The sequence below is a fragment of the Megalops cyprinoides genome, chromosome 2 (assembly GCF_013368585.1).
Source record: "Megalops cyprinoides isolate fMegCyp1 chromosome 2, fMegCyp1.pri, whole genome shotgun sequence".
Lineage (NCBI taxonomy): Eukaryota > Metazoa > Chordata > Actinopteri > Elopiformes > Megalopidae > Megalops > Megalops cyprinoides.
The window spans coordinates 40,035,096-40,052,627 of record NC_050584.1 but is presented as its reverse complement, the minus strand read 5'-3'; the positions used below and the strand labels follow the sequence as shown (position 1 = coordinate 40,052,627).

At 40.1% G+C, this 17,532-nt stretch overlaps 3 protein-coding genes across 4 annotated transcripts in view; 2 read left to right on the top strand and 1 right to left on the bottom strand.

Moving 5' to 3' along the window:
• Window positions 1-161: 161 nt before the first annotated feature.
• Window positions 162-3,888, bottom strand: rex1bd (required for excision 1-B domain containing). Its single transcript, XM_036521760.1, has 5 exons — window positions 3,715-3,888; window positions 3,100-3,188; window positions 2,765-2,969; window positions 1,181-1,269; window positions 162-514 (listed from the first exon to the last, which is right to left on the bottom strand). Exons 1-5 carry the CDS (start codon window positions 3,733-3,735, stop codon window positions 442-444), a joined length of 477 nt encoding a protein of 158 aa, XP_036377653.1. The 5' UTR covers window positions 3,736-3,888; the 3' UTR covers window positions 162-441.
• Window positions 3,889-8,443: 4,555 nt separating this feature from the next.
• Window positions 8,444-11,845, top strand: sac3d1 (SAC3 domain containing 1). Its single transcript, XM_036522612.1, has 4 exons — window positions 8,444-8,632; window positions 9,715-10,105; window positions 10,524-10,800; window positions 11,053-11,845. Exons 1-4 carry the CDS (start codon window positions 8,607-8,609, stop codon window positions 11,514-11,516), a joined length of 1,158 nt encoding a protein of 385 aa, XP_036378505.1. The 5' UTR covers window positions 8,444-8,606; the 3' UTR covers window positions 11,517-11,845.
• Window positions 11,846-13,807: 1,962 nt separating this feature from the next.
• The window catches only part of cpamd8 (C3 and PZP like alpha-2-macroglobulin domain containing 8), a 39,787-nt gene continuing 36,062 nt past the window's right edge, over window positions 13,808-17,532 (top strand). For both annotated transcript variants that reach the window (XM_036522010.1, XM_036522009.1), the window contains exon 1: window positions 13,808-14,461. In XM_036522010.1, coding sequence (XP_036377903.1) covers window positions 14,370-14,461 — 92 coding nt within the window. In that variant the 5' untranslated portion in view covers window positions 13,808-14,369. The remainder of the gene's footprint in view (window positions 14,462-17,532) is intronic.

The following is a 17,532-nucleotide window of genomic DNA, read 5'->3' as shown; positions in this document are numbered from 1 at the left end:
CATGTTTCCTTCCCTAAGTTATGTGTAGGTAGCAATAACAGTGCTAATGTCAATTGAGCAATAATTGCTTATAAAACAATACAGTAAAGAATAATACAATCTGCAATGGAATGTTTTTTAATATAAAATGCATAATTATTGATACAGGTGACGGAATGCTGAAATACAGCTCTTACTGTATTTGTATGGAAAAGCCATATTCAACATTCAAATGTAAGCATCCTCTCGCAGCATTTCCAGGAAAAAGGCTTTTTGCCAGAGCCCCAGACAATCTGAATGAAGTGACCTTTAGATGTACCACAAAACTGCAGTCGTCAGGTAGATGGTATTAAGATTGAAGCCAGATAAGAATCAATAACTTAGACAAATAAAAAAAGAAGGAAGTTGCAGCAGAGGAGTCCATCGATCTCTGTCAAAGAGGCTGCCTCCTGGGAATAGATGTCACTCACACTCCTCAGAGTCGTATTTGAAGTCCTGCAGAATCTCACTCAGCGCTTCCTTGTTTTTTATTATACTGGAAAGGAGGAAGAAGAGGAGGAAATGTGCATCACAAAAGGCATCAGTGACTGTGTTATTCCCCACTTACGTATTCCATGATGGTACCATGCCCTTTTAAATGGCACAGATGACAACAAATGAGGTAATTGGGTACGGTCCAGAAAAGGCCTGTTAAAGCATTTTACGTTTTGAAGAAATCCCCTTTTGTCAAACACTCTTAATTCAATGAGGAGATTCCATACATTTCAGTAATTCATAAAACAGGGCCTGACAGACAATAAAGATCATTATTACACAATAAAGACCTAACCATTAACAAATAACACTGTATTGATTTGGCCTGTGGAATTCTTGCATCAAGAACGGGCAGACCCAACTTAAAGAGAATCAACAAACATCTGACATGAGTGTTTTTTTTTTAAACATTATTTAATATTCCTACATTTTCCTTTATTGGTAAAAAAAAATACACAACCAGTGCAGGATCATTCAAAGCTTGGCAAAGCATACGGTGTATCTCTGATTCACGTTGACTGTGTATTTTCTATGGCTATTGCAGATATGGTAAAGCATAAAAGGTCTGCCCTATGTATGGTTTGTGGGTTGTGTGTTTTTCTGGAGGATCCAGCCTGCACATACTGATAGCATTACAGAGTAACAAACAGGGGAACTCTGCTCTTACTCCTGTCTGATTTCCTGGATCCTCTCTTGACAGCCCTCATCTTCTGGGTGATCTTGGGCGTTCTGCTTTGCCAGCTGCAGCTTGGCTGTCTGCAGTCATGAAATTTCAAACGTTGGAAAACCACTGATCAAGCACAATGCAATCTCGGTCACCCTACTTGACTAAGCAGATTCCACACACATCATCTTTTTAAAACTGAATTTCTGACAGTTGAATGGGCAGTTGATTTGAATAAACCTTTATGAACAATAAAACAATGAAAACATTTGTAGTGAAGCTGACATTTGACTTGCCCTTACAGATCCAATATCCCACTGCAGAAGTATCTTACATTAACATTGTTCAGACATTCTTTATAAAAACATTTAGACTGCCATTGTTTGTCATAAAAGCACTAATTTTTTTTTTTACTGATGTTTCCATTACTGAGAGGCAGCATACATGAGTGTACTTCCATTGCTTTCCTAAAGAGCAATTATCCCACATGCAGCATATTCATTTTGGTGCAAAGTAGAATCCTGACACCTTGTGGTTGAAAGAAAAACTGGCTTGGGGTAAGCAAGATAATTCTTTGAAGTCTACTTGAAAAAAATCTAAGAGCCACCTTAATGAAACATATCATTTATGCTTAAAAAACACATATAACAAAATAAGAATGCACTGTATCATACAATTATTTCAAAATGTTTAATTTCAATTTTGGCGACACAGCCAAAAGTTCACAGCAGCGCATACAAAGACTTTGAAGACATAATAGCAGAGGACATGTGGCCAACTTTGAAAATTTGTTACTGAGTATTAACTGAATTTACACTCGCTTGCTAACAAAACATAGCATAATGCAGTAAATCAATGTCAATACTACTGCAAAGAGGCCACAGTAAAAAGGCTTTACTATATCCCAATCTATGTAATAACAAGTAAAAATGAAAAATGGATTCATACAACACCTTTCATGGGCCCCACAAAGATTTACAGTGAATGGGCGGAGGGGTCTCTAACAGCCACAGCAGCCATTTTGCTCCAAGAGGATAACTACACATCAGCTGAATTTGAACTATTTATATTTAAAGATGATGGCCATATTTGGACCCCCTTACTATTTGTAGAAAATGCTATGGGATCTCTCAAGTCCACAGTGGTTGAATATCTCATCCAAAAACCTGGTTGTCTCCTACAGCACACTGTCTCCATCACACCATCGGTGAATGTCTTTCTGCTTGGTCCAGAGAAAAAACTGTCCTCTACTAGCCCACCAACACAACCTTCAACAGCACCCAATTTTCTCTGGAAATCTCTGATCCACATGCTAAGCAAGTCTAAGCACAAATTAGCTTCAGAAATAAGGGCAGGGAATATTGAATGACGATATGGCTGATGGGTTGCATAGAGCTAAACCAAATTACAAAAACCCACTCTTCTTACATCAGAATTTCTCACATTCTACGGCCATTATCTGCAAAGCTATATTTTTGACACCTTGCTCACTTAAAACCAAACTCTTGGTTTAACACATTGATAATGACACCTCTGTACTCTCTTGTCTTAGACATGAAGTTCAAAGTGGATTCAACGTCTACCTACCAGTTCCAGCTTCTGCTTCTCCTTGATCTGCAGCTTCTCTATATGCTCTGAGAGATCTGGCCGATCAAAGTCTTGGTGCAGTCGCTCCTTGATCTCCAGCACCTCTTTTGATATCCCACTGAATGCCTGGGTTATCTCATGAACCAGCTGTTTGTAGTGCTCAAAATCATAGTGGGGTCCAGTTCTCAGGTATGCCTCATGGCCCCTGCCACAGAAAGTCCACAAATTTGAGAATAAATTACACGTCGAAGCAAAACATTCCATATACTGTACATATAAAGCATTCCTTTTTGAGTGGTGTGTACACTCTTGACGCCCATCTTAGATTTACTTACTCCTCAAAAAGTCTGTAAGCTTCTACCCGTTCAGCTTGAAGGACGTAGAATCTCTGGACCAATTGTTTAAAATCTGTAACGTTCGGTGACTACAAGTATAGAAAAGTACCACGCATTAGGTATAAAAACAAAGGGTAAAGTCTACACACTAAGCACATGTCATCGTTACATTACATTACACTACAATTATTTAGCAGGCGCTCTTATCCAGAGCGACTTCCAGCACAATATAAGTTTGATTTTGGCTTGATTTTGACAGGCTAATGACAGCTAAGATAACGATATAATGGTATATGTACTGTGGGACCGCTAGATAAATAGGATGATATGGTTGCCATACAACATTTGGAAGGAGCTACCATAATCATAATAACGGCTCCCGTTTGTAAGTAACACGTTTACGCCTATTCTACGAGAAAACCATCACCTCACAACTTAGCTGTAAATCGAACCGGATAACGATCTTGAATTAAAATACAGCTATCCACAAGTGGCTAGCTAATATGGCCAAAAACACATGGCATCAGCGAATCACTAAATAGCTAACGTTAACCAAACGACTGGCTTCCAATTAACTCGCGGCTAGCCAGTACACATTCATAAGGAAGAACCTACCATGACAGTCTCCCCTAACATATAGCAAGCTAACTAGCTAGCATAAATATATGCAGAAATAACTGTCACTGGTATTTTTCAAACATTAGCAAAGCTCTATTCATATCTTCTTGCTAAAACACTAAGTTAGCCACCTAGGTAGGAACCTCGTTGAACTAGCGAAACTTCTTCCTGTGAACGTCCGACACAGAATTACGTCCGATGTCGAACAGACACCGCATAACTACTTGAGAGCTGTTCTTCTAAAAATATCTATGTATTCATACAATGAACTTAATAGTTTCTTAATAGTGTTTCACGTTAAAAGTGGTATGGCTATCCAAAGTACTGTCATTGCTAAGATAGTAATAACAAAAGGAAAGTTATAAGGAGCGCAAGTCTTGTCAGTCCAGAAATTCCAGGAGCCTTTCCTGGCAAATTTATTTACATGAGAAGGCATGCAACTTATTTAGGTTTCACTAAATGAGCTTTAAACGACCTAATTTCATTTATTAACCATTAGGCGTAATGGGCTTAATAGCCTAAACCAATAAAATTAGTTAGAAAATAAATCCACCCAGAGCCTTGACGTTAACAAAAATTCTTCAAGCATACAAATACACCAATTTGCAGGTTCAATTCACCAAATGTCTGTGCGTAGACATTTACAAAAGTAATAATAGTAACAGTAAGATAAGACTAAAGAGGCAGTACTATTTACATTCCTACTTACAAGCCTTTCTAAGACAATAAACAATTGACTATATTATCAATCATTTTGATACAATTGATGCATTTTGACACTGTGAATACGATTTCTTCGAACATTCCACTTTCACTTAATTGAATAACATGATTTGTCACTACCCTGGTTAAAAGCAAAACTCTCAGGGGTCTTTCTATCATAGCCATAGTGGCTGTGCTTGACATATTAACCACAATACTCTGCAAGTTGAAGGCAGCAGCAGACTATAGGATGGATAAGATAAAATTTCAGCACCCGGATGGGACAGACCAATGATGATAAGTAGCCTACTATTAGGGGCACTGGGGCATTAGTGATAATGTAATGCAGAAGGGAAATGAAAATGATGGAACATAAACATTTATTATGTGGCTGCTTGAAGCTACAAATTCTGTCAGTTCAAATAAGATTTGGTGCAGAATAAAAAAAGTCAGGCTTTAAGGTTACTCTGATTATTTCTCTGGGATACCTAACTTAACATGTTGTAGCATTAATTAGCCAGCAAGCTTTGTCAATTTTTGTACCTTATCAAGCTAGCCAGTGACTTAATTGGCTAGCTATCATAGAAGACAGCAGCAAGCAAGCTCAGTCCATCTTCAGGACAGCAGTGAAAAACATTTGTTCTTATTTCCAGTTTGTTCTGGACAGAACCATGTCATTTTCATTTATGTTTCTGGTGTCCAGGCTAAAGTTCTTACAGTTCTGTATTCAGCAAAATTAAATAATGATTAATATATTTGGATCGAAATATTAAAAGATGTGTTCATTTGAGTGATCAGTCAGGCAGTCTCAAATGCTTTGAGTGTCAGCCTATATAAAACATGAAAACCAAAAATGTGGTGTGTTGTCTGACCCCTCAGGATAGTTTGGTCAGTTGGTTTATCTCGCTGAGAATAGGTATTAAAATAGTGAAAGCAAAATCATTGCTAATGGCTTGTTTCCTATAAGAGGTTGTACTTACTCTCCAACTCTTCTCTGCATCCTCTAACATTATCTGCTGCAGATGAAAGTGCTCTTGTTCACTCAACCGCTGCTTACTGTTGCTGCATGTTGTCAACCATGATAGATGGGCCTCCCTTCCAGGTCACCACAAGTATTTTTAAACCATCTAGCTGGCAAGATACTCCAAGTTTCAACGTTTCTGTACCTCTTCGATCTTGTTATTGGTGCCGTCTTCTCCATTTTTAACAGAGTTTCCGTGCTCTAATGTCCAAGATGACCCAGCAGATTGCAGGACAGAGAGGCTGCAGCTTTACTTGTGAAACACAACCAAAATGGTGTTCATCTATCAATATTAACTAAGATCCCCAATGTATTGGCCACTTGCTTGTGGATGATTATTTCTTTGTTCTCTTTCATTCCTTGGACCCAAAAACATTGACAAGATCAATGAGCTTCAGCACTTATATTGACATCTTTGTATCAGAGCATTTTCATTTTCTTTTGTTTTTTGGTTTTTATTTAAGGATAAATTTAATTTTTTATGTTCAATTCCAATTTAAGATTTTCAACTTTATTTGTTAGTAAGGTAGCTAAGCAAAAATGTTTGTTTGATTTTAAACCTTATTAGATTGTTAGCCAGCTTGCTCTCTGTAGCTGCCAGGAGAATGGTGAAGACTCGTTTTCTGTGACAAGACGTAAGTTATTTCCATGAGAAACATTCTCATTCTTTTTGCTGTCTCAAATATATCTGTTGAAGCCCTTAGGTTATGGTTGATTTAATTTTGTTTGCTTTTTGTTTGAACATAGTTAATCTTAGATTGTAATGATCAAAACAGGAATCTGCTGTGAAATAATACAAGTACTCTACAGAATCTCCTCTTACTAGTCAGATGTCATCCATCACCCCTCAGTGAGGCTGTTGGTATAGACAGTACTGGACACAAAGCTCTGTAACTAAACATCCCATTATACTGTATGAATACACAAACATGTCACAAAAAAACCTGACCAAATGATTATGTATCTTGCTTATATATCTGTCCACAGAACAATTCTCTTAAGGAGTCTACATTTGAGGCTGTTGCCTTCACCTGGAGAGCGTTCCCAAGCAAGCCAAAGCACACCCCCCAGGTGCTCCTTTCTCACCAGTCAGCATTCAGTTTGATGTGTTTGTACTCACTATTAATGTTATGAATTTATTTAATATTTAAACGACTTGGATTCATCACACGCCCAATAAAACTTCACCGATGACAAAAATACTCAATGGTTAAAGTAATAAATGATGTCAGAATACAAATATTTCCTTGTATTTTTATGCAATTCCATATCTGGGAATGCACAAAAAACATTTAATAAAATGAATCACGAAGAACTCAGGGTGAGAATGACATGGCCTCAGAGTTCCCTAGAAAGATTAATGAGCAACGCTCAAGGTTAAAAACTTACCTGTTCTGGCCTTTGTGAAGCTGATTTATGTTCATAGATAGTTCGAGTTTGTGAGCTCACACTCCACTGTATAATAAAGGCATGACAGTCATTAATGTATTCAATATACAAAGACATGATTTGTTGTAAGAAGAGTTTTATGTGTAATAATCCTGTATCAAATTTTCCATATTAAATCAAAAGTAACATTTTTATTCAATGCTTTATAAATCAAATACCCCTTAAAGCTAAATTCCAATTCTTAATTTTTTTCATTTAAAAGCCTTTAATTTCAAAGTTAAGGGCTCATTTATAACTACAATCAGTTGTCTTTGATACAATATTTGTAAAGTGTTAATTCTATAATTTATGAGCAATAGTCACCAGAAGCATTGAATGAATGGTAACTTTAACCCTTTGTTTAGACTGGCTTTCTGATCAGTGAGTTTAATTCATTTTCTGTTTTTTTTTTGTTTTTGTTTTTTGAACAACTACAGCTGTCCTCTATGGTAATCTGTCAGAAAGCACATAATCTGTAGTGCTCGAGGAGAAACCTGGGATGACCAAAGCATGGTGGCTGCATGGTGTGTGTATGTGTGTACTTTTAAAAATATACTTCAGAAAAAAGTACTTCAGATGATATTTTTGTTTTATAGCATTCCTCCACTTGCTTTGAAGTTTCACCTAAGTACAGGCACCATTAAACTTGTTGCAAGTATATATAAGAGTTTGTTCCTGGATGTGTGGTAAATGATGTACTTGTGTAGAACAAGAGCATTTTAAGTACTACATGTGATCAAACTGAGGTTGGAGTAGAACCCTGCCATTACACGCTGAAGCATACTTCCAGCTAGAAATTCAAGTGGAACTAACTGATTACAAAATATTGAAGCTAAGAAACCGAGTGGAGTATTTTGCCTTGAATGAGCGTTTGATACTATTATACGTACCTGTATACCATTTTAAAATTATTTGGAGATAATTATGTTTGATTTAAAAGCTGCTTTTGGTAGTCTTCCATTTTGTGTAGTTTTGATAATGATTTAATTTCTTTGGGTAGACTAATGTGTTCCTGTTGTTTTTTTTTTTTTTTTAATGTTGTCCTGCCACTTTCTAATGAGCTGAACATAGCTCTGTGTAGTAAAGGGAAATTCTGCTATTGGAGCTTAGCACACCAAAGGAAAGGCTTGGGTAGAAGAGGTTTAAAGGTAAACAATTTGTTTGATTTTTTCATATTATGTCTATAAATTTACCTGAAGAAATCTCATTGTATTACTCTTCCAGTCCTATTCTTTGCACTGCAAGTGAAGTGTTAACTACAGCTGAAACATCAGGTGTCATGGATCGGATGGTGTTCGGCGTCTGTGCGCTTCATGATGAAACATTTATTCAACGCTACTCCACCACTACTGTGATCAAATGTAACATTTCTGTGTCTGTCCGTTGTATGTCGACTGTCAACGAGGATCCCCCCTCACCAAGAGCGGGTTTTGGAAAAGGTGGCAACCAGTTGGCAAAATCTTATTTCATTGACAAATACGTTTTCCGTTTGATTTACCGCTAGTAATGTTCGGGATGTGACGTAAATCGCGTAACAATGTCAAAGGTATTGTATAAAACTAAGATGGCGTTCTTTCCCTGGTTTGTTGAACTAGCACAATCACCGAAACAAAGGTTGGAAAAACTGACCGGAACTCCGAAGCTCTACCGGAGATGAACCCTGAGCGCGTGGTTTTTCTGAGCAGTGTTTCTGGTTGGAGCATTGTGACGGTGACGTCGTAATTTCAGGGATCCACCAATGAGCAGGAAAACAAACTATCGCATGTGAGTGTACTACCTCTTTTAATGATACAAAGGTTCCGTGACACTATTTAGCAAAACGTAATTAAGATATTTCTAGGAATTGTATAAATGAATCTGAATTAAAGGAGAAAAATTTGCTAAGTTAGATTGGTAGCAAAGGCCTTTCCCGCCACCAGTAGCTAGTTAACTAGCACTGTATTGTATAGCTAGCTAGCTAACAAGCTTGCTGGTTACATTTACATTTCTACATTTGTTCATTTGGCAGACGCTTTTATCCAAAGCGACTTACAAGTGGTTAGTTCTGACTTACTGTGTGATTTTAACTAGTTATTAATTGTAACTACTTATCTATGTGGCTAGCTCACTTGATTGTCCTGTATTTGTAATAATTTGTAGAACGCTATTATCAGTATTACAAATGTACGTAACACCTACCTTTAAATTTAGTTAAATCTATTTACTATTTGCTGTCACTGCGGCTAGCAAGCTAATTACCTCTATTCATATAATAAAGTCACATCTTCAGTGCCCATACTGTAGCTAGCATTGCATATGTCGCAAACTAATTCTCTTGCTGTGCACTTACTCATCTCTTCCTCAGTGCCCGTGTGCCGCTGCCTCTGTTAATTGTCTCGGTTCCAGAGCTCACAAGTGGTGGATAGTTTTAACTCGTTACCTACCACCATGATTGGTGGTCACCACTTTTCGTCAAATTCTTAAAACTCGCTTCATGGACTGCCAGGTCCTTTATCTTTGATCTCTTATTGAAATGTTGAGAGACATCACTGGCTGTCACAGGATCACTGAATCATTACAGACTTACCTGTGACTGTGTTTGATATTTAGTGTAAGCTTGGGGCTGTAGCAAGTATTACTTAAAATGTGGCTTATAGCGCTGTTTTAATTTGTAACGGTAATTTGTAATTTGTCTTCTTCATGTTTTCATGCGTGTATGAAATTAGGGTGACCATACATCCTCTTTTTCCTGGACATGTCCTCTTTTTGGTACGCAATTTTTTAGGTCCCCAAAAGAGGGAAAAAGAGGACGTATGGTCACCCTAATGAAATATCATTAATATGATTACCTCATTTTCCATGTACAGTGGCTCCCACTCCCGCAGGAGAGGAGGGGGGCGGGCTGGAGGCAGGGAATGGCGGCAGGAGCAGTATGAAGAGGAGAACAATGAAGGAGTGCAGAGCAAGGCTGAGCCGTCTGAGCCCAGGGGTACGTGCATGTCAATGTGCCCCGCCCGTGAGCTCCGGGAGAGGGAGGCGCAGAGGCGATTGCACCGTTTTGAGATGCTAGCAGGCACGGAGAGGGACCGGATGCCTAAGGCTGACCCATCTCGTACCGTGAAGGAATACTCGCGTCCCGCGGCAGGCAAGGATTCCACGCGACCCAGTGACCTGCGTCCCCCTTCCGTGCTGCTCAAGACCGTGCATTTCCTGGTCGATGACATCGCGGCCTCCCCCACACTGCAGCCATGGAACGAGGCTGGTGGAGCTTTCTTGACTTTATTCTGTTGTCCAGTTATTCACCTTTGGTCACGTGTCTTGCTTGTGTGTTATTCAGTATCATAAATTTGGATGTGACTATATGTAACTTTACTAAAGGTTCTAAAATTGCTTTCTAAGATAATGCTTGAATCCTGAGCAGAATATCACGTGTCCTTTTCATTGATCATTTTAATAATTTCCCACAATGGTGCAAATTTCTTAGGATACATTTGTTTATGAAAATAAATATGTGTATCAAAAAATAAAGTATCTTTATGCTATTCTTAGGCCCAGTCAAAGCCTATGAATCAAGCTCCTTTTGGGTAGTAAGCGAATGGTCTGGAGTATATCTGTAACTGGTCACTTTTGTCAAGCATGCAGTGGGTGACACTTTTGCGGCTGTGATGTGTTACAGGTTTATGACTTTGTCTTTGACCGTCTGCGCTGCGTACGTCAGGATATGGTCATCCAGAGGGTGTCTGGGCCAGAGTGCGTGGCTGTGCTAGAGCGCACTGTACGCTTCCTGCTCTACGCCTCGTATCGGCTATGTGAAGAACCACTGCGGCTCTATGACCCACGTATCAATGACACACACCTGCAAGAGTGTCTGAGCTGGCTGCTGGACTGTTATTCCAGTGGAGAGCACCAGCACCAGGAGGAGTTCCAGGCCCTCAACCTGCTCTACAACCTGGGTTGGTAACATGTAGTTATTGACTTGATGTCCATGCCTCCATTGACTGCTGGTTCAGTCTGAGATCAAACTAAGTGTTTGCAAAGAGACTTCTCAGCCATGGATCCCATCACTTGCTCCTCTCTTCTGTCCAGCTGCCTGTCTGTCATTTTCACACTAAACTGTTGTAGAGCTCCTGTTATTGTGGAAAGGCACATAGTTTTACAGTTGCTCACAGGACAAAATTTGGTCTTGGTTTGTTTGTTGGTGTCAGGTTCTGCCCGTGCTCTGCAGCGTGCTCTGGAGTTGCCGAAGCGGGTGCGTACATCTCCAGCAGTGTGCCTAGCGCTGGAGGTTAACCGGGCCCATCTGGAGCGCAATCCGGTGCGGGTTCTCTGCATGGCGCGGAGGCTGGACTTCCTGCAGAGCTGTGCGCTGCACCGTCACCTGGGGGCCTGCCGCAGAGAGCTGCTGATGCTCTACAGCCACGGACACAGCAGTCGCAACTGCCGCTTCCCCCTCCAGCACCTCTCCTACCTCTTGGCCCTGGAACGACCCCGTACTGCTCAGCTGTGCCAGGCTCATGGAGTGGCTGTCAGTGGTGACTGGGTTGCCTTCTCCAAGACATCCTACACAGAGACTCCTCTTGGAGATATTCCGAGCTGCCTCTCCCCTGAACTGGTAGACAAGAAGCAGGGTGACAGAACTGTGAGTGAAGTCATTCATGGCTGTGCTTAAACCACATTACCTCTGCCTATCCAGTATTTTGGAAGAATGGATTGCCTTTCTTGAAGGTGGTAAAGGACTGGGTAACACACTGAAGGTCACCTTCAGTTTTAAAAAGTAGTAGACGGAAAATAAAATTTGAACTGTTGTAATCTGAATTTGCTGGGATGTTTTATTCATCAATGTCTTGTCACTTTTGTTATGGGACTGCACCCAGTCTGGCTAACTAATCTGGCCTCATCTATGTTATAAAGAATTGTGTTCAATGTGTATTACACATTTCATTGTGTGTGACTGTGTGGAAGGAAAGATAAATGAAAGAAAGGAAAGCAAAACAAAAATAAAAGGCACATCTTAATGGTAGACTGCCCATCATCTCCACTGTCTCTCTGGGGTGTGGCTGGCAACCTACTGGGGGTAACCAGGTTCAGTCACTCTTTAGCATTTCATTCAGTTTCAGTGTCCCTGTCGCTCCCCCAGAAAGGACGACCCAATGCACAGATAAAACAAAACAGAAAACAAATTAATACACAGTTTCTGGATAAAGGAGGGCAAAACAAGACATGCATACAAGAAATCAATGCTGTATCCAAATTTATCAGCAAAACTGATAAATGCTTGATCCTCAAATAGTGGATGTAATGCGTTCAACCAAGAAATGAGAGCCACATCTGTTTAACCTGTGCTACAGGTAAGACAGAATCCAAAAGGCATCCTAACACCACACATAAAAAACAGCAAGTAACACAAATAGCAGGTGTTATGGGGTTGGGATTAGGGTGAAACTGAGATGCAGTCTGAAGAGGTGGGTCTTCAATCTATGTTGGAAGATGGCCAGTGATTCCACTGTCCTGAAGTTCATCCCACCATTGAGGGACCAGTAGAGAGAGGGATCGTGTCTGGATGGGATAGCCAGTTGCATGGTTGCAGAGCATAGTGATCAGTACATACTGACAGTACATAATGTTTGAAGACCAATTGTAGGTATGAGGGGGCTGTCCCATTCACTGTCCTGTATGCTAGCACCAAGATTTTGAACTTGATGCAAGCAATAACAGGAAGCCAATGAAGTGAGGTGACAAGGGGTGTGACTTGAGTATGTTTAGGGAGGTAAGACTGTTTCCTCTAGGTGGAATGAAGCCAGTGCCAAAAGAAAAGTGAGACTTCGAGTTGATTCATTGAGGTACCAGAGCTGCAAACTGCAACAATAAACTGAAATGGCTATACTTAATGACCTGTTGGTAAGACTAAAACCCTTTAGTCATTGTGTGCAGTCCTGCGTATCTTTCCTTTTCATCACTTGTATAATGTGTGGTTGGTTCCCAGCATCTGAGCCAAAAAATCTTCTGAATTCTATAGCTGTTGTATAGCTGTGCCTTTTCAGCTGTTATAGCTGCAAAAGGGGGACCAACTCCATATTAAAGTATATGTGTTTGAATACAATGTCATTACAGTCCCTGTTGGTGTAATGGTCAGGCGTCCGAATACTTAAAATAAATTTCAAAATATCACTGTCCTGGTCACAAAAGCAAAGGGTGAAGGGAATAATAGCCATTTTCTATACTTTTTAGGCATAAGCAATTAGGAAATAACACTTACTACCCAGGAACAAAAAAAGTAAACATTTGTTACACGGTGTTGTCTGGAATAACCTCTTACTCCGAAAACATTAGGATTCTTTTTATTTATATATTAATCACTCTTGATATCCTCAGCGTTCGTATACTTTATCATGACATTAAAATGCACTTATGCACTCCTACTTTTTCCTAAATTCGTCTGGGTAAGGGCGTCTGCCAAGTGACAAAATGTAGACGCTAATCAATACTAACTTTATTTCATGCCATGTAGCCACTTGAGGGTGCAATAGATCTATAATTGGAAAGACTACTCGTCTTCTGTGCGTTTATACATTACTTTTTGATTGGACAAAGGCGTTGACCTTAGATGAGATTACAGTTGTACAAAAATCAACTTTATAAACCATATTCTGTTGTCTGTTAAATCTATTAATCTTAGAAACAATAAAAGCATGTATTACTCAATGGACCAATCGTTTATGCAACACATTTTTCTGGTGAATTTACTTTTCCTCTTAAAGAGAAGACGAATTTACTAGTTTGTGTTAACGAAAACATACTGGCAATGGCAAACCATATGTTCGTAAAAAAAACTTTGGTTAATAACAGTACACAGTTCGCGCTGTTATACTTAACGTGCTCTTCCTACCATAGTCACACTGCAGAAAAGCCCGTGGATTTGTAGTTTAGGGGAGGAGAGAAACCAGCAGCGAGAAACGGAGGTTTTGCCGCACTGGAGAGGTCTACAATAAGTAGGAGCTGTTCTGACTCGCACCATTATTAGAAACAAAAGCTCAGAAACTTCAAAGAGACAAGGAGGCAGAGAAGGGGTGACACGGCTAAGCGGGATAAATCGTTCTGCGGCTCGTAAAGTAAATGAATAAACTGCATGTTAACAGATACATAGCCTTTTTTATAGTGCAACATTTCTGGGGGGTGGACGCAAATAATTTGTAATGCTGAAATATGAGAGAACGAAACTGAGGCGGGTGAATCAGGCACGCCAAAGAGGAGACAGCCTGTGTGCTTTGAGAGAAGTTAAGCTTACAAAAAATTCAGCTGCACGGAACGAGATTTCTCAAAGTGGGGTAAAAACTTGATCCCCATTCGCCGACTCGAGAGAAACTTTAAGCGCTCATTCTCCAGTGTTTCAATGGATACATTTGAGTGAGTGACTAGTACCAACTGCACATTTCAATCTATGTACTTTGAAGCCTCAACTCTCTATACAGGTTTTTAAAATTAAGAACTTGTTGCCCCACAACACGGCCGAGTGAAGATTATTATGAAAATGCCGAAGTCCCGCCGAGCATCGTGGATTCTTTCATGGACTGTTTTCATCTGTATTGTCAGTGGAAGTTATTCACAAGAGCGGCAGTGAGTAACTCTCTCCCTTTAACATTTTGCCTTATATTTTTGTGATTTAAGTAAAACTCGTGTCTCTCCGGAAGAGAGCTGAAGTTGTGAATGAATATATCTGCCATGTTTAGGCTCAATCAAGTTCAATTGAACAGTAAGTTTGAGGCTTAAAACACTGTTTCGTGTATGGCTTGCGTTTTGTCTTTTTTCACTGCGTGTCATGTTCAGTGCGGGTAATTTGTTTACCACCAGAAGACTTTAAATGAGCATGAGGGACGATTGAATGTGGGCAGCCCAATGCATATAAGAGAAGTTATTCAAACGATGTGATGCTTTTTAAACAGCCAGCACTTTCGACTTCATATGGAATAGACTCTACCTACAATGGATATATCCACACAGGAAGCATTTTTGTCTCTTCGACTACAGTATGGTCAGCATTGATTTAAGTTGAATTATTCACGAAGTTTTCATTTTTGCTTCACTCAGCGTTGCTAGGTACAATGGTCGATGAAGCTGCCATGCATGCGATGTGTTTAGAGAGCCCCGCGTTATTTGTACAGTTTCGGGGACTCCTAACATTACTATGCTGCGCATTTTCAGCCATTCTTTGCCAGTGTCTCCAGGCTAACAGGATCGTTGCTGCGGCATGGTATCAGGTTATTCTGAAGCAGAAGTGACATTACACTATATGCACAACATCAAGATAATACTTGCATATGTAAGCAAATTCATCAGTTGATGTTCGTCCTAAGCAAATTGTATTACATTGCCTTATTGTTTTGGCAATTGTGTTTGTGTGTAGGCAAACATATGCAGTATACAGTGATTGCAGGTACCAGTATATTTGAAAGTCTTACATGCATCAAGAACGAACCGTCGTGATGTGAGATTCCACCAGCTAAAGGCCAAAGTGTTTTTAGTTTTCACAGGGAGCTAAACTTAAGGCAGTCAAAGGGATTTGTTCTTGACAAGATGTGATCACTTTGGATGGAGCACATCCATGGACCTCCTTTCTTTCTTTGAGACCATCTTCAGACAAACTAGTGATCTGCACTATGAGAGCTGCTTTTCAAATTACTGTAACTGCAGGCTATCATTTTCTGTGAATGTGACCCTGGTGTTCAGTGTTATACAGACCCCTTGATGTGTCTGCTTAAATAATTGCTCTGCTTTCCTGCAGTTTCCAGTATTTGATAATGGACTTTCCCCAAGTTTGTTTTCTGTTTAAAGTCAGCAGTAATCCCTCACTGCTATGTACAGTGATTGGTGTGACTTTGGGCTCTTTGATGCTATCAGTCGGGCTGCTGTCAACAGCATGCCAGAGCTTAATCCTGAACTGTGGAGAATTCTGTTGAGTTAATTGTGAAGGGTTACAGGCAGTGCTGCCAAGAGTTTCACACAAGAACGAACTGGAGAGAAAGCTTTGGGGATGAATCAATCTTGTTTACCTTTACGGAGAAACATTAGTCCTTCTTTACTTAAACACATCTTTACATGCACGCCCACTTTTCAACATTGATTTTAGTAGGCAGACAAAGGCAACGCAGAGGTTAAACGTATGGACAGTGTATGTGCATCTGCATGTATTTTGAGAAAAGGCGCCCTGTCCAGCACCTGAATGGCTTATATGAGCGATAGTTGAACTTGCAATAAATCAAATGCTGAGTCAATTTCCTCCCATTATCTTGCTGCTCTCAAGACTCCATGTTCTGAAGGATTTTCTCATGACTGTCAGGGACTTAAATTGCCTCTGGCTCCCAGGACTATAATGCTAACCACCTGATCGCACACTGAGTGAACGGCTTGTGGATTCTTCGCCTGTTTAATTTTCGCAAACCTCCATGTTTGAAAGCTTTATTGGCATTAAAGTACATTTTCAAAATGTGTCAGGTTATAGCACAGACCTACAGGCTTGTCCATTGAAGCCTTCCTCAGGTGGCAGATATATCATATTTATGTCATTTTAAATGGAACCTTTGGTTGTGAGAAGTTAGCCCCCCCAGCTGTTCTGACTCTTAATAAGTGAGATATTTCAGAAATGTGAACACTAGGAGGCCAGAGGAGAGAGATGCATAAGCCTGAAATGAATATGTTGGAATGAAGTGATAAGGCTGATAGTTTTTTCATGCTTTTGTGATACAATGAACACTATTGTTTTACCAAGTGTTTCTAAAAGTATGCCTAAATGCAGGAAAAAATGCAGGTCCACAGCTGTCCCACTCACCCATTGTAGTCATTTAAGGTGGTCTCTTCCCAATCAAATTTTGAAATTTAATTGGGTATTTTCAAAATTTTTTTGTAGAGTAGAGGTTAACCTTTGCTCTGTGACTCTTGTCACAGCAGCCCTCCACACTTGGTTCATGTCAGAGTGATTATCTGGAATCTTGGTTTCTGTGTTGAAAACACTGACTATTAGGTTTCCCCAAGAGAGGTGCCAGACCACCCAACAAGAGTTCACCAGATTGGTGTGTGACAGGTACTCTGTCATGAACTCACCAATGGAAAGACTATCTGGCTGCAGAGAAACTGACAGAGTGTAAAATGGCTTAATCACGGATAAATTCTCTCAGCGATACCATGGAGCTGAAGAAAGCCCACAGTGGATTTTGACTCCAGGTTAAAGCAGCCCTCTCAATGTCAACAAGTGAAGTAGATAGACCAGACCAGCGCTCTTCCTCATGAACAGCTGTCACGAATGGGTAGGGGGAAGGAGGAGGGGGGAGGGGAAGCAACCATCAAGCCTTTATCTGCTAGTTCTTTTCCACTCCTTGTTGCTGGTTGCCAAGCAACATGTTATGCAGTCTTCAAAACCTTGTCCATGTGAGTTTCAGATGCTGTACCGTCTTCCACGTGATGCTTGAAACTCTTGTATTCTGAAGGAAGCAATTAATTAACCATATAGCCTATGCCGCACTCTTGCTTTGAAAATGTGTCAAATGACTGGAGCTCTTTGAATAAATAAATGTTAGGCCAAAGAGTTTATGTCATATAAGGAAACATGGTGCAGCTGAATAATTAATTCAGCTGTGATACCAGGGTGTCCTCTCTCGGTTTTTCCTTTGCCTGCCAACCGCGGTCTCTGCCTC